Below are 15,934 nucleotides of genomic sequence, written 5' to 3' on the forward strand. Positions count from 1 at the left end.
GAAGCTAGAAAAAGCAAGGAAGTGGATTCTCCTGCAGAGCCTCCAGAGTATCGTCCTTCCGGCACTCTGATTTTAGCTCAGTGAGACTAAGCTTCAGACTTCTGTCCTATAGAAATATGTGGTAATAAATCACTGTTATTTTAGGCCACTGAGTTCAAGGTAATTTGTTACGGCAGCAATAGGAAACTAATACACATGTCCTATAGGACACAGTGCCTCTAATTCAGAAAACACAAAGAAATCTGAACACCCTGAAGCAGCCCTGGAAGCACCACTCCAATATGAATTAGAATGGCAGAAGCCTCTAGAAAGAAGCCATCCTGGTAAATCGGGACTCTGCGCAATAGTGTCAGAAATGAGTAAGGACATTATAAAAGAAAAAAAGCGAAGAAAAAGAAAAGCAATTACAGACGCCAGGAAAAAAATAAATAAAAAATCTGCACAAGAAAAGCACGATCCAACTATAAAGGGAACCAAATGTGGCCAAGAGTTTAAGCAATTTTTGGAGTGTAATAAAATAGATTCTATTGGACCTGGTGAGGAATACTCTTTGACAAGTGTAGGGATTGTGACAGTGAATTCTAAAGAAGGAATCTTTGTGAAACCTCTTGGACAGGTAATGAACAAGACTTACAAACTCATAATAATGCAAATATCAACGCTGTTTATTAGTTTTCTAATTGGTCAAACTATTAAAATTTAAAGGAGTTAATAACCAGAGATTGTGAAAGAAAGGAAGAGAGGTAAAGGAAAGAGTAGAAAGGAAAATATATTTACCTTACAAAGGAAAGTTAGGAGTTACTGTAGAATGCTCAATGAAACAAGAAACAGAGGTTTATGTGTATTATTCAACATCTACATATAATAATATGACTATCAAATGCTGGAGGAAGTGAAGTAGAATAAGTTAATATTTCATATTAGGTATTATCTATAGTAGATAAGTCAAGAAGTAGAGATATTATCCAGAGTTATGAAAGTAACAACTACAAGAGATGAAAACTGAAATAGTTGAAGGAGGTTTCCTCTCATGAATAGGCCTGGGGATGTGAAGTGATAGGGCCCAATCCATCACTTTCCATCATAAACTCCTCTGTAGAATCTGGTTTGGTGCATGTTGTAATTTGATAAAAGTGAATAACTGTATAAAGGAACATTAATAACACTTAAGCTTGAAACAGGTACTCATATGAAATAGGAAAGTAACATTGTATATATCTAAATGAATTTCAAAAGGGGATAGGTGAAAAATTGGTTACAAAAATAATACAGTGGAGGGTTAAAATGTACTCAAAGAGGGCAATATTTAAAGCACTGATGCTTTTAATATCTAATAGTAAATACTGAAACATAGCTCACTCTTGGAAAGTTTTAACTTATTTCTAACCTAGAACTCCAATACTAAAATTTCTGATCATTTCATTCTAACCTTGGTTAAAAAAAAAGACTGAAATGACACGATCTTATATAGAATGATATGGGATATATAGGTTTTATATAGGATGATGTAACAGACAGATATCTGGCAACAGCTAGTTTAGTTGTTAGTTATTCTTCCAGCAAGATTTCTTTTAGATAAACAGTCCCAGAAATGCAACGTAGGATGATGGAAAGTATTTACGTTTTAGAGTCTGCAGCTTAATGCTAAACCTAATCTTCTGAGCCATATGAACTTGGGAAATATTTTGTGACTTACTTTTTTCCTCTGAAAAATGAATTTCTTTCAAATCATTTATTGAGCACCTAATATAAAGGAAATGTTATGTTGTATTATTCTCATAGTAACTTTATGAGCTAGAAATTACTTTCCACATGATTTTTCCATTTCTTCTGTGTCTCCTGTGTTATTTTCAGAAATAAATTAGATAATTATAAAAAGTGTCAACAAGTTTTCCTCCTCTCTTTCCCTTTCCCAGGAATTTTGGAAAAATGCAGATAGTAAAATAGAAAAGACACTGTTTGTTGTCTCTTTTCTTTGGATCGGTAGCGGTACCAGAACAAAAGAGATGGGAATAGAGGAAAAACTTCGTACATTTCATAGGATTTAGATGTACTGGCAATGTCCAGACCCCCTGCAGGCTTTTAGCCACAAGATTGCATCACCTATCATAAAACTCTAAAGTCATGCTTTTGTACTGAGTTCACATTTACAGTATTAATAATCCCTTCAACACAAGTCATTTCCAGGGAATTAAGTCCTTGCAGTCAGTGGGTTAAATCCCCATGAAATAACCTGCAGGTGACCCAGTTGCATTGACCTCAAGTATAGAATTTCAGATCAATAGCTGCAGTACTTGGATTCTGAAATATGAAACAATCGTTAGTGTTTTTGTTACCCCAATGGGTGTTATCAGACAGGAAATCACTATGGCAATTGTTGGTTCTTATCATATTAATGCTTGTTTTTGGTCCAAAAAGAAACTACTTAAAAAAGTAAATGCCTTCTGTTCACTCTTCTTGGAATATGTAATGATGACTTTCAAACATATAATAAAAATTAACAGTATTTCAAATAGCACAAATGATCATTAATTGCTTGTACACGAAAAAACATTTCTTCTTCAGAAGCAAAGCATTCCAGTTGGATGTAAAATTCCTTTTGGTCTATTCACCTTTTCACTCTGTCATGAAAGGGTAACAGAAGATCTCTCAATTTGGGGCCAAATAGAAATCTTAAGCCTTCACAAACTGGGCTTGGGGGTAGTGAGACAGTAAAGGAAAATAACGTTATAGCTACATGAACCATGACAGTGACTGGCATGGAGTTTTGCTAGTGGCTAACCAGAGACCAGACATCACTTCAAGCATTTACACCAACAGAGGGAATGATTTTGATGCAGGGAACTGGTTACCCATGTGATGAAGAAGCTGAGAGCCAAATAAGGAAGCCTGAAGTCACCAAGAAACCAGCCACTGCAGGAAGCCACTACCAGGCTGGAGGGACAAAGGGAGGAGGGTCCACATCACCAGATGGAAGATGGAACCAGAATGGGCTGAAGACATGGAGGACATCATGGATCCTCAGGTAGAGAAGCTATCTGAGGCAGATGGGTGGGCAAGGGGTAGGGGGTGGAGGATAAACTAAAAAAACTGGTTGGTCTTTTCCTTCCCCCTCCCCTCTGCCATCTATCACCAGAGACTTCCACTGACTGTAGCAGCAGGAAGCCAGCCCTCAAGAGCACCTCTGCGATACAGCTGGCTAGGGTCAACCTTCCACAGGTACAGAGCAAAGAAGTGATGGATGAAGATGGTCAAAGAAGCCTAGAGCCAGCCTATATGGACATCTCCCCTGCAGACAGACCTCACCTGGCTGGTTCCTTTTCATAAAGAGCGAAGAATTCATGGGCAGGTCTGTTGAGCTTCTCATGGTATAGATTTTACAAGAGGCAGCGAGAGCTATGATAAAGCCCAGCACTTCTCTGGGACTGGATATGGATGTCCTTATATTTTGGAAAAACTTTTTTACTCAGTTAGTGCACCGTGGAGTAAAAGTGCCTCCTCTGGTGTGGTTTTGCCATTTCCAAAGAACTATGTGGCCATTCTGCCATTGCTTAAGGATATTTAAACATGAACTACAACCTCAAGCTGAGTTGAGAATTCAAGAACTAATGTCAAGGTTATGTCAAAAATGCATGGATTAGCAAACATATGTCCCTTTCCAACATCATATTTCTCAGCCATATCAGCCTCTTGGTTAGTCCCTCCATTTGACATATTAAAAATACTACGTACTACATGAGTTAGGTAAGGCAAGCCTGCTGAGGGTGATTCTCCTTGCCTTGAGCAATGAAGGAAAAACTCCCGTCTCTTTGCTTCTAGATTACTTTCTCAAACAAAGCTCATCTGGAGAAACACTGTTAGCATTTGTTCAGTATCTTACATCTCTAAAGGACTTTCTAAAGCACTCTCTCATTCATTTTCTCCATAGCCTATTTGATAGGTGTTGGAAAAAATCCTCTCAATAGCCATCAGTCACAACAGCATGCTGCCTACCTCAATTCTGCTTTGTTAAGTTCTAACCATGCCAATAATTCTGAAATTCTGTCCAGTTTGGAGTCAAGTCTAGGATAGACCAGAGATGGTCCTCCTCTTTATGGAAATTCAAAGGACACAACCTCTCATGGGTTTGAGGGCCTGCTTCCCACATCTCTTAGACTAAGGGAATGGCTTGCCTAATATCTTCAGAATCAGGTTAACTAAAGGAAGCTTAAACGATGGGTATCCTACATCATAGCCCTCAAATCAGCACATGCACAAGTATATTTCCAAATAAGACAATTCTCACTTAAAAGTATGGCGACCACGATGTGAAATTTGTATGAATTCTCTAAATATACATAATCAGAAATATGTACCCAAATGCAAAAGCCCCCAGTGTCTTACCAGAACACTGTCTTCGCATTATGAGTGATCTTCCGTGCTTGAGCGTTCCAAGATGGAATATCAGAATAAACTGTTAGGGAAATTCATGCTTGTTTATTTTTTCTTTATTCCTCCTTTTAAAAAGAAGTGACGAGAGCCTGGGAACTATAAAATACTGTTCTTCTTGAGAAGCAGAGGGCTCATGAAATAAAAACTCTGACAGGGGATATGAGCTCCAGCCTCACTTCAAAACCCATATTTAAAGCACTGCTACTCTATTCAACAACAACAACATCTGAAATTGTGAGCAGGCAGCAAGAGAAAGACCTTGGGAGAATAAGCTCTGCTTTATTCCTCTTGATATCATTTTGCCAGAGCTTTAAACAAGCGTGAAGACTTTTGTGAAATGAAAAACAGAATAAAAGGGCATATTGAGGGGCTGTTTCCAACAGGCTCCCCATATCCCACTCCCCCTAATGGGAACACTGTACACACAGACATCCAAGATCAGACCTCCTAAGTAGAGCACTTTTTTTTCTTGGAGATTATTCTCATTTGGACTTTAATTAAGCTCCTGCCAGGCTTGCAAGCTTTTTAATTTTACCTTTCTTTCTTCTTTCTTTTTCCTCCTTGAATCAGCCTGCTTGCCAGGAAACTTTTTCCAAGCTGTCACAATCATAGTAAGTACACCCTAAGATGTTAAATTTAGAGATGTACTAATCGTTGCTGCTCCGAGAATCAATAGCGGAAGTGTCCTTGCATTTGGAAAGATTTTCATTCATTCATTCATTTGTTTTTACATGTGTGTGCGCACGCGCGTGTGCGTGTGTTATGAATGAGAAAATAATAGAAAGGAAGTTTCAGGGAGTATACAATGACTGTTGGCTAGTAAGTGATACAACTCAACCTCCCATAAGGCCACCAGCTTAACAGAAGAAACTTTCCATTACTTAATTTAATATTCACACTGTTTGTAAGCAAATTGTAGCCAACTCTTTACTAGTGTTGGTGGGTGTAGGGTGAGCAAGCCTTGAGAAGGTGATGCCTCAGCTGATGATTTAACACCTCTTTAATGAAATGTAATAGTTAATTCACTCCGGTTCTTTTTCAAAATCTCCTTGAACTCAGTTAAACTCACTGTGATTCTGAAAGTATAAAGGTAGGGGCTAGGGAGGCGGAAGGTGGCCCCTGTAAAGCAGATTGCATGAGAAGCCATTTTCATTTGAGAAGGCTTAGTTGAAAACTGGTCACCCTAAACAGGATGCCTTCTTCTTTTTTTCTTAATTTTTCAAAACACTTAGATAATATTGCAGAAATAAGAATAAGCCATCAAAAACACCAAAACTAAAATGAAAGCTGTGGAGCATTGGGGATATTATCATCACCATGATTGCTATTATCACCATTCTTATTATTTACTTAATAGTAATTCCACACTGCCAGGTTATTGCACCAACCGCTCCTGTCTGTAAGGTACTTACTGATCGCCTCCACAAACCGCTCAAAGAAGCTGTAAGGGAAGAGCGGCTCAGGCAGCTCCCGGAAAAACATCTTCAGTGCTCCAGTGACAACGTGGATGTCCTCCCACTGGCTGTCGTCCAAATTCAGCTTCTCTTCTGGGAAAACACGAGGAGAAATGGAACAACTGGTTTTAATGAAACAATTACAAGACACTAATTATTATGTTAATGTTTGCCTACTATCATCAGCAACCCTTAACAGCCTTCTGCACCTAGAGGTTTGGTGCTGTGCATGGTTTTTTTTTTTTTTCCTTTTTTCCGTAGGACGGGAACATTTTCAATGGAATACCATCTGTAGGAGTGCAGCTAACAAAAAACAAGAGACACAAAGAGACAGTGCCATTGACACAGTATGTCAGATACATTTATTCCCATAATGCATCAGTATGAAAATTAGCATCACAGCTCAACATGATTCAAAGCTATTTGGTTTTGAGGCCGAGGGGCTAAGAGTTGCCAATGATGGCCGGCTCAAGGGACCGGCCTAAAGGCCTTGCTGAGCCAACAGGAGACATATGCTAAACATGGCAATAGAAAATGAGTTATTGCTTTACATGTGTTAGTCTTGCTATGTACAAGGGAATAATGGGTAACACTTTTTTCCTTTTTTCACTGAATATAAAGTCAGCAAGGAATAGAATAGTGAGTGAGAAAGGATATTAATTCCTTCTTACTGCTTCAAAAATATCTTTTTTTAGTTTTCATCTCAGCAAGGAAAATGTGCCCAGCAACAATATTAGACAGACCCCTGTTGGCCTACGTAGGCTATGCAAAGCTGTCAAAAATGATAACACACTAAAGACAACCCACAAGTGCTTACCAACTCCTCTTAGAAATAACGGAAATGTTTGCTTGGGAAGCTTGAGTGAGTTGAGACATTTAAATATTAAAGAAAATAAAGGCCACAATAAAGTTCTTAGAAGAAATAAAGAGACGCTGGGCAATTATCTCCTTCCTTTTCGTCTTCAGTATGAAAGTCTGGAATCATTCTCACCCAAAAAGTGGATGTAATAGGGTCTGAAAGTGACATCTTTGCATACAACTAAAAGGAAGCAGGCATAAAAACATTGCTGCTGATCCACAGCGTTTGTCTTTCTGAACGTACAACACAGAAGAGATTTTGGATTCTGGGCTTAATGAAAACTAAAGCTAATCATTCTGGACAACCTGGGGGTTAATGGGAAAGCAGAGTATCCTGGCAAGAACTTAATAGGTATTTGGTCAACTAGAATTGTGTTTCCTTACCGACGTCCGAAGCTCACATTCAGATGCTTGCTTGTGTCAGTTTTATGAATGCAGAGGAGAATTGACACCAAAAATGTAAGAAAAGCTGAGAATTGTCACTATAGGGGATCTCTGCATGGGCAGTTCTGCTAATAGTCTTCATGTCCTTTTAAAAATATTAGCCGAAATCTTTATCAGACTTTTTTTTCTAAATGGACTATTACTCCCAGGGCTAGTAAGTTATGTTCCTGCTCAATTGGCTGTTTGCAAAGAGAAGCAATGAAGGTGAATCTGTTTATTTCAGACGGGCTATTTTCTTCTCCCCTTTCAGCCTTCATTCCTACCTCGGTCATAACACAATAATTTGATCCACAACAAAATCAGCAGAGGAGACCTTCTTTCTGCCCTGCAATCATTTTTGATTGATTGTATTTCAACAATTAGTCTTTTATTTGGCTACACACTATTGAAATAGGACGACAGCATCTTAGCAGGCCAGCTTTAAACAGTCAACTGTTAACAATAGCATCAAAAAGGGAGACCTGATGGGGTTTACTGTCACTTTAAAGAACGGGTTTTTCACGTTGTTGAAATCTGTCAGATATTTTGAAATGTCCCTCTCACTATGGTGCCACACCCCCTGCGTGCCCTTATAATAAAATTGGTTTTACTCCTGATTAAATCATTTTCTCCCTACCCACTACCATACTTCTCATAATGGACCTGTGCGTTCTACAGCTGGTGTTCTTCCCATGGTACCAATTCTTACTTTATCTTTTAAGCACTTTGCTGCTAAGATCTCATGCAGAGTGCTTATGTTTTGTTAAGAGCTTCATTCTTAGAGAAATAGCTTAACACATGTTCTAAAAATGTTGTACAACTTATTGCTTAAAGCACATTTAGAAAATGTATAAGTACGGTAGCTTTGGCACTGAACTTTAAGTGGAAACCTAAATAAACACATACACACACACAACACACACACATGTTCACACACACAACTATCTCCACCAAAAATTTATCACAAAAGTCCAATACAAATTGTCGTTTTGGTGCATAGGTTTAAGATCGCCAAATGAAAGTGTTCAGCAGGTAAAAAAAGAGAATGATTTTATCTTGAGCAAGAAAACACTAAGAACAAATAATTGCTTAACCAAAGGCAGATGCCAGTAAACATCAGTTAATTCAATTGACTGTGAAAATGAAATATTTTAATATACATAAAAGATAATTTACCAGTCAATAAATACCATTTGATTATATCCACTCAAAATACCATATAGCATATCAACTTGTGTTACTTAAACTAGCATTCCTACTATGTAGTCTTCACTTTAAAAAGATAATTTGTAGCCCCTCAACAAGTAGCTTCAATAAATAATATGGCAAGTGGTTGGAAAGAGTCTTTTTGTGTATAATACCTAATTTTTATATTAAGATTTTTTGTGAACAGCCAAGGTTAAGATTCCTTGTAAACCAGAGGCCTTTAAGGCATATTTTTCAAGGCCACTGTGACTTATTTAAACATGCAGTTGTGTCCATATTTGCACACCTTCTCATGAATCCAATCAGTTCTGAAGATGAAATGAAGATGAAGTGATACCTGTCTCCACGTTAACAGGTATCATTATGAACACATTTGTATTACCTGATAGGCATTTTCTAACTAATCTGTTGGCAGTGATGATGTCTTCCGCTTCCCCTCTTTTCAATAGAGCAGGATTTCTCAATAGTGAAGCACTGTTGACATTTGGGGCTGAGTAATGCTTTGTTATAGGGTCTGTCCTGTGCATTCTAGGATATTTAGTAGCATCCCCGGCCTCAGCCCACTGGATGCCAGTAGCACTTCCCAGGGTTGCTGATGAAAAATATCTCCAGATATTGCCAAATATCTCCTGGCAGTGAAAAGTTATCCCCAGGTGAGAACCACAACAGTGGAGCCTGTAAGAGTCTATAAAAGTTACTCAATAAATATCGATTTATGAAGTTTACCTTAGGTGGGCAGAGAAATAGAAAACTAGATATGTGAATACTGAGATTACTTTAATATGAACCTAAGAGTTGGTAATTATTATTGACAGAATAAAAACCTTTTACAGAACAAAATTCAAAATTCATATGACTATATTTCAGGAAGCTTTGCAACAGGAAGAATAACCAACAGTTATTCAGTGCTTACACCATACTAGGGACTATGCTATGCACTTTCCATTTATTATCTAATATAATTTTTTTTCAGTAAGACAATGAGGTACATGCTATTGTTATCATCACGTATTTTACAGATAGGAAAAATGAGGCATGGGTAGATTAAATAACTTTTCCATGGATGACAAGTAATAAACCCAGGATGTAAGCCTCCCCTCAAAACCACTATGGTCAGACTAATCTTGGCTGGAAGAAGCTGAAAGGATAAAGGCAAATAAATAGCAATTGCCAGTGGTAGTAGATTGACTATTACTTCAAAGATAGTGATTTTTATATTTTATCCCTAAATATCTTACTTGAGGCTATGCTTTTACCTGTAAACTTACTCTGATCTTTCATAATTACTGATTTATAGAAGGAACAGATTCTTATATAAACAGATATAAAGCGAATTGGCAATAAAAAGAAACTGCATTAGGAATGGGACAGAAGATGTAGCAAATTGTTATGTGGTGATGGAGTGAAGAGGAAATATGATAGGGTGAGAAAGAGATTATACAAAACACCAGGTCTGGATTTACCACTAATTCATTGTATATCTATTTATTTATTTGTGAAATGAAGATATTCAGAAGGATAGTTGTTGGTATCAAATGAGAAAATGTGTCTGAAAAACATTTGGAGAGTAAATATATATATATATATATATATATATATATATATATATCTCCAAGACACCACTATGATAAGGAAAGTGAATAAAGCCCAAATAGGCAAAATACATTAGGGATTAAAGCAATGGAAATACTGAGCAAACATCATAAACCATTCTGGTTGTTTTAGAGGATTTACCTCAGTGTGATGTAATCTGTCATATGAACTCAACAAAAACTTTACATGCTGGAGTTCAATACTGGTAAGAAGTCTGGTTGAATCAAGATATCTCACAATTATCATGCTGATAATCTGTGCTGGTTTCTCCTGGCCCTCTACTTAGGCTACCGTAAATTCATTTTGGTCATGGCTTTTTGCTTAAAGCATTTAAACAGAATTGAAGATAGGTTAACCTCCAGAATCCAAAGTCACTATGTGACTTTTATGATATCACAAAAAATATATTTAAATATTGTATCCAAGCATTCAAGTGCATCTTGAAATGTCCTTCCTTGAAGGGACTTTTGTGTATTTTATTTTTTAAATAAAAACTTACCTATATCCAGCTAAAAACTATTATATTTAAAATTTAAAAATTTTGACAATAGCTATTAGGAATAATCTTTTTTAAAAAGGAGAACTGAAGGATGGACCTTTTGATAGCCACAGTAGGTCATGGTAATTTCCATGGAAAAAGGCACATTTAAATATCACTAATAGCTTAATCACCACTTTCCTCTTGTATTATGTATTGCTCTATAGACTGGTGTAACCAGAAGTTGCAATATCAAGACCGACTTTAACTAAACTCACTGTGTTAACCTAGTATTGGTTGAAATGCAGCTGAAGATAAACTTGGACTATGCAGAATAGAATAGTTATATAAGAATAAAGAGGCACTTCTTTGTGTATTGAAAAACAAGTACATTTTTACCTTGTAGTTTTTAAAGCCCTTTACTAACTTTTCTTTTACTGTTGCAATAAAAAAATAAAGAGGAAAAGACAGCCCAACTTTCACAGGATATGGAGAAAATAGCTCTGATTTCATTAATATAGTGACAAGAACCTATTACATCATGAAACTCTCATAAAAGGATGTGGTATCTGCTTCCAGTGCAGATGACCACTTAGAAACCTTATCTGAAAGCCCTGCTGGGTACATGAAAGTCACATCATGAATGAAAGAGATGCCAGAGAGACTATTGATCTGAAAAATAATAATATGTTTGTCCAGAAAATCAAACTGGTAGATATAAAAGTGGATAAAACATACTGTTTATCTATAAGGATATAGCTGATTTTGAGTTTAGCATTTAAAGGAGTGGATCAAAAGGAAGTTGGTTGAATCATTTGACTAGCTCGACCTTTCCTGTTGTGTTGGCTCCTTAAAGTGACAGTTCAATCTGATTTCTAGTGGATTAGAGAGGTTCCAAATTCTCAAACACGGTGATATAAACCCCGTGCCAAAACCATCCTCTTTCCACGCTGCACTCGCTAAAGCCCCTCCTATAACACCTTGGGTACAACATGAGACTTCAGTGAGGACAATATCTTTGAAAACTAGGCTGGTTGACCAGTTAATCTGTTTGTTCACTTAGTTTTTATTAAGCAAATATAGATTGAATGGAGACTACATACCAGGAACTGTATTTTGTGCCTTTCAAAGCTACAGCTGTTGAGGCTGCTTTATATTCCTCAAAGGAGAGGGCTTTACCAGGTGCTCAGAAATACTACTCAGGTGAAAATAAGTTAGGTTCTAGACATTTTACATCTTATTTCTGTCCCCTAGAATAATACTCTTTTGACCTTAATGAAAAGCAGGGACAAATTCACCCCCCAAATGTGCTTTATGTTTCTTATGGGCTGAATTGTGTCCCCCACCCCTGTGAATGATTTGTAGTCTCAACCCCCTGTACCCCACCATGTCACTGTATTTGGAGATAGAGCCTTTAAAGAGGTAATTAAGGTAAAATGAGATGATATGGATGGCCTTATTCCAGTATGACTGGTGTCTTTATAAGAAGAGGAGATTGGGACACAGACATGCACAGAACGAAGACCATGTGAAGACATAGGAAGAAGACACGCATCCATAAGCTAAGGAGGGGGGCCTCAGAAGAAAGCAACCTTGCCAACACCTTGATCCTGGTCTTCTAGCCTCTGGAATAGAAAGGAAATACATTTCTGTTGTTTAATCCTCCACACCCCCATCCCCCCTAGTCTGTGACACTTTGTTATGGCAGCCCTAGAAAACGAATACGATGTCCAAAGATTCTGTGCAGAGAAAGATGTCATGATCCTAGATCATATCTAGACATTTTCTCAACACATGGGCTATGCCACACTTATGAAATATTATAGACAACAGAAAGAGCTGTTTAGGTAATTCAAATTAAATAAAAATAATTATCTAGATTCTGAGAAAGAGTTTGAAGGTGGAATAAGTTGAATAATTGCTTGCCTATTCAAGATCAACCTAACTATTTCTAATTACTTGATCTATAAACATGCAGGATACTCTCTAGCATGGCTCCCAGACAAAGAATAAAATCATGATTGCTATTTTCTTACTCACTCTAGGGAACATTTAAAAAGTTCTCAGGAAAACTCAACACAAGCCAAATCAACTCTCTATGGCCATGGTATCTATCAAAGAAGGAGGACAGTGGTTTTAAATATGAAACTTCATATTCCAAAACCAAAGAGATGTATTCCTTACAATGTATCACAGTAATCTCCAGGAAGCTATTAGGATGCTTACATTTGAAAATGGTTACTTTACTGTAAGAGGAGATGGTTTGACCTATGCAGAGAATGGGCACTTTTGCCACCTGGTCTACCAAATCCAGTTTTGTGTGGCCCCCTTGCAGTAGGAAAGAGGGAGGAACCAAGAAAATAAGCAGAAATTCTCTAAGATACTAAAACCTTATTCATAGAAGCTTTTATTTCTTAAATCCACTGGGATATTTTGGCATGCCATGTTAGCTTGCTTTCTATGGACTTCATGCTGTGCATATTTCTTTGGAAATCACTTAAGAAGCCCAAGGCATGCAAATAATGTCACAGGCTAATATGAAATATCTTTCGTTACTCTCTTTGAAGGTGGTGAAGCAGCCTTCTACTATATCCAATACAGGAACTGAGTCAGGAATGAGTACATCTTATTTTTATTTTTCCTCAGATTTCATCAGAATGTAAATAATAACATAATAAATAGGTACAACTGAAATTTGTGAAGCAAGCATCACAGATGGAAAGTATAACAAATGTGTCATTGCTTTGTGCATTTTTAATTTATAACGGCATAACATAAAACATCTCCCCATCATCATAACTCCATGTATAATGCCATCTTATAAAATGATGTTACTGACATTATGCTTCTCTCCAGGCTTCTAGGTTTTTTTGTCTAGGCATCTGAGGAGAGGTAGCCCTGTTCAGACTCTAACAACAACAACAATGACAAAAATGAATTGACTTTATTTGTTAGGATCATAAATATTAAAAAGGATGCATTTCATGATACCAATATATATTTCTTTAATTACTTTCTTACTCAGAGCTTCCAACACTGCTCTTAATTCCATGCAGTCAAAGGCTTTTTGTGCTCTGCAGACACTATACACAATGGTTCGTTTTATTTGACTGTCTTCTCCAAACAGATTCCGAATTTACTTGAATTCCATGGATGATTTCATACATTACATACTCCAAAGGGTAGAGAATCCGTAGGATTAAATTTCAACAGAGTCATTTTTGAAAGTTTTCTTTGTTATCGGCTCTAAGTTTCAACACTATTGCTATTTGTTCTCTCCAAGTTATATTACATTTGTAAATACCAAGCGGAAGGTCAGATCAAAACATATCTCATAATGATATCTAGGAAATAAACATAACTAAGTCCTATAAATACCCATATACAGATAACATGTCTATTGTAGGTATATGCACATATACAGAGTTACTTAATGTATTGTTTCCTCACTTGTCTAATGAGAACCGTCATCTCTCCCTCCTAATTTTGTGTGAGAATTCAGTGAAGTAATATACGTAAAAGTTCTAGCACAGGTTTGTTATAACATTATTAGAAAATTTATTTGGACATTACCTTCTTTGTCAGCCAGACTTTGGAAAATATTTCCAGAATTTAATATACTTTCTTGCTTCAACTATTCCTTTTACTACACTGTTGGTGTACATGGGGTTAGCAATGGTATTATTTAGCAGGAAAAAGACTGGGCTTTTTACTAATTTAGAAGTCTCTTGTCTGGAAATATTCTGTCAGAAAAACAGAAATAAAAGGATAACAAAAATCAATAAAATAGAAACAAAATGGATAGAGTAAGACAGTGCCACTCTTATTTCTTGAAACCATTTTACACCTGGATAGGACAAAAATTAGTTGTCAATTAAAGACAACCAAAACGAAGAGATGATTTCTAGCAGTTATTGAGGATAATATTTTTTCATATAAGTTATCTTTATTAATTGATCCATGGTAGTAGTTGAGTAAATTTTCTACTTCATATCACAAGAATAGCCAGAACTCTGCAAAGGTACATACAATAAGAGTGGAAGATTTATAAATTTTACAACTACTTGCATTAAGTTAGGATAGCTAGAGATCTATGCAAAACTTTCTTTGTGAAACCACACGATAACACTATCTTCTTAATTCTGCATCTATACAATATTCCAAGCCCAGAAGAGTGACATAGATTCTTTAATGGACCTACCTATTATCAATAACTGTTTTTGGTTTTTTCTTTGTGAATGAAAAGTTTTAGAGATTTTTTTTCCCACCTCAAAAGAGAGTCTGCCTGTCTGCACCAGAGGCCTCCAATTATGAAGCACAAAATTACTCTTGTGTTCCTTTCTACCATGACTTTGAAGAATCATAATTCATACAAATAATTCACAATGAGGGTTGTTTTTATTGCAAAGTAGCTATAAAAACTAGTTGATAAAAATTGTCAAAATACCTAATAAGATGATACTCAAAAACCTACAATTGTTTAATATGAAGTGTGTGCTTATTGTTTTTTGAACACTTTTATTTATTTTATTTTGAAATAATATATTTACAGGAAGTTCAACATACATGAGTATACTGCAAAAGTCTCTTTCTAGTCTATCCTTAGCTACCTAGTTTACACCTCTACAGAAAACCTATATTGTCAATTTCCCACGTACCCTTTCAAAGATGTTTTCTATACTCAAGCAACATTATCCTCAACTACCACTTTAAAAAAAAAACACTAACAGTGGGTAAGCTGGGACAAAGTGAGAGAGTGGCATGGACTTATATACATTACCAAATGTAAAATAGATAGCTAGTGGGAAGCAGCCGCATAGCACAGGGAGATCAGCTCCGTGCTTTGGGACCACCTAGAGGGGTGGGATAGGGAGGGTGTGAGGGAGACGCAAGAGGGAGGGGATATGGGGATATGTATACATATAGCTGATTCACTTTGTTATACAGCAGAAACTGACACACCATGGTAAAGCAATTATACTCCAATAAGACGTTAAAAAAACCCGAAAACACTAACAGTGATATCTATGCACTGTTCTGCATTTGATTCTTTTCACTTGACTATATATCATAGAGATTACTCAAAATTGGGACACAGAGAGTATTCTCTTTCTTTTTTACAGCTGCATATTTACTTTAATGGATGTACAATAACTGACCAGTTTCCAAATGTCAAATATTTTTCATAGTGCTAATGTGAATAATCTTGCACTTAGATCATTTATATCTAAGTATGTATCTGTGTGAGTAGAACAAATTCCTAGACCTGGAATTTCTAGGTGAAAAGTTGTGTGTATATTGTAAACTATTGATAGACCTTGCCAAGTTATCCTCATGGCCAGTGAACCAATTTATGTTACCATCACAATATTTGAGAAACTATGGTTGATTGGGAATATATATTCATTACTGCCTGTAACTCTTCTCAGATACCCATGAATAAATTGTGCCTTTGACTGTATAGTTGAAAAAATACATAACAAAGAGTAAA

The 15,934-nt window shown here is 36.5% G+C and overlaps 1 protein-coding gene across 2 annotated transcripts in view; it reads right to left on the reverse strand.

The window, feature by feature from the left end:
• Nucleotides 1-15,934, reverse strand: part of ARHGAP15 (Rho GTPase activating protein 15) — a 622,372-nt gene that overhangs the window by 122,277 nt on the left and 484,161 nt on the right. For both annotated transcript variants that reach the window (XM_030883033.2, XM_070045860.1), the window contains exon 12: nt 5,844-5,978. In XM_030883033.2, the coding sequence (XP_030738893.1) occupies nt 5,844-5,978 (135 nt within the window). The remainder of the gene's footprint in view (nt 1-5,843; nt 5,979-15,934) is intronic.

Source organism: Globicephala melas, chromosome 7 (genome assembly GCF_963455315.2).
Source record: "Globicephala melas chromosome 7, mGloMel1.2, whole genome shotgun sequence".
NCBI lineage: Eukaryota > Metazoa > Chordata > Mammalia > Artiodactyla > Delphinidae > Globicephala > Globicephala melas.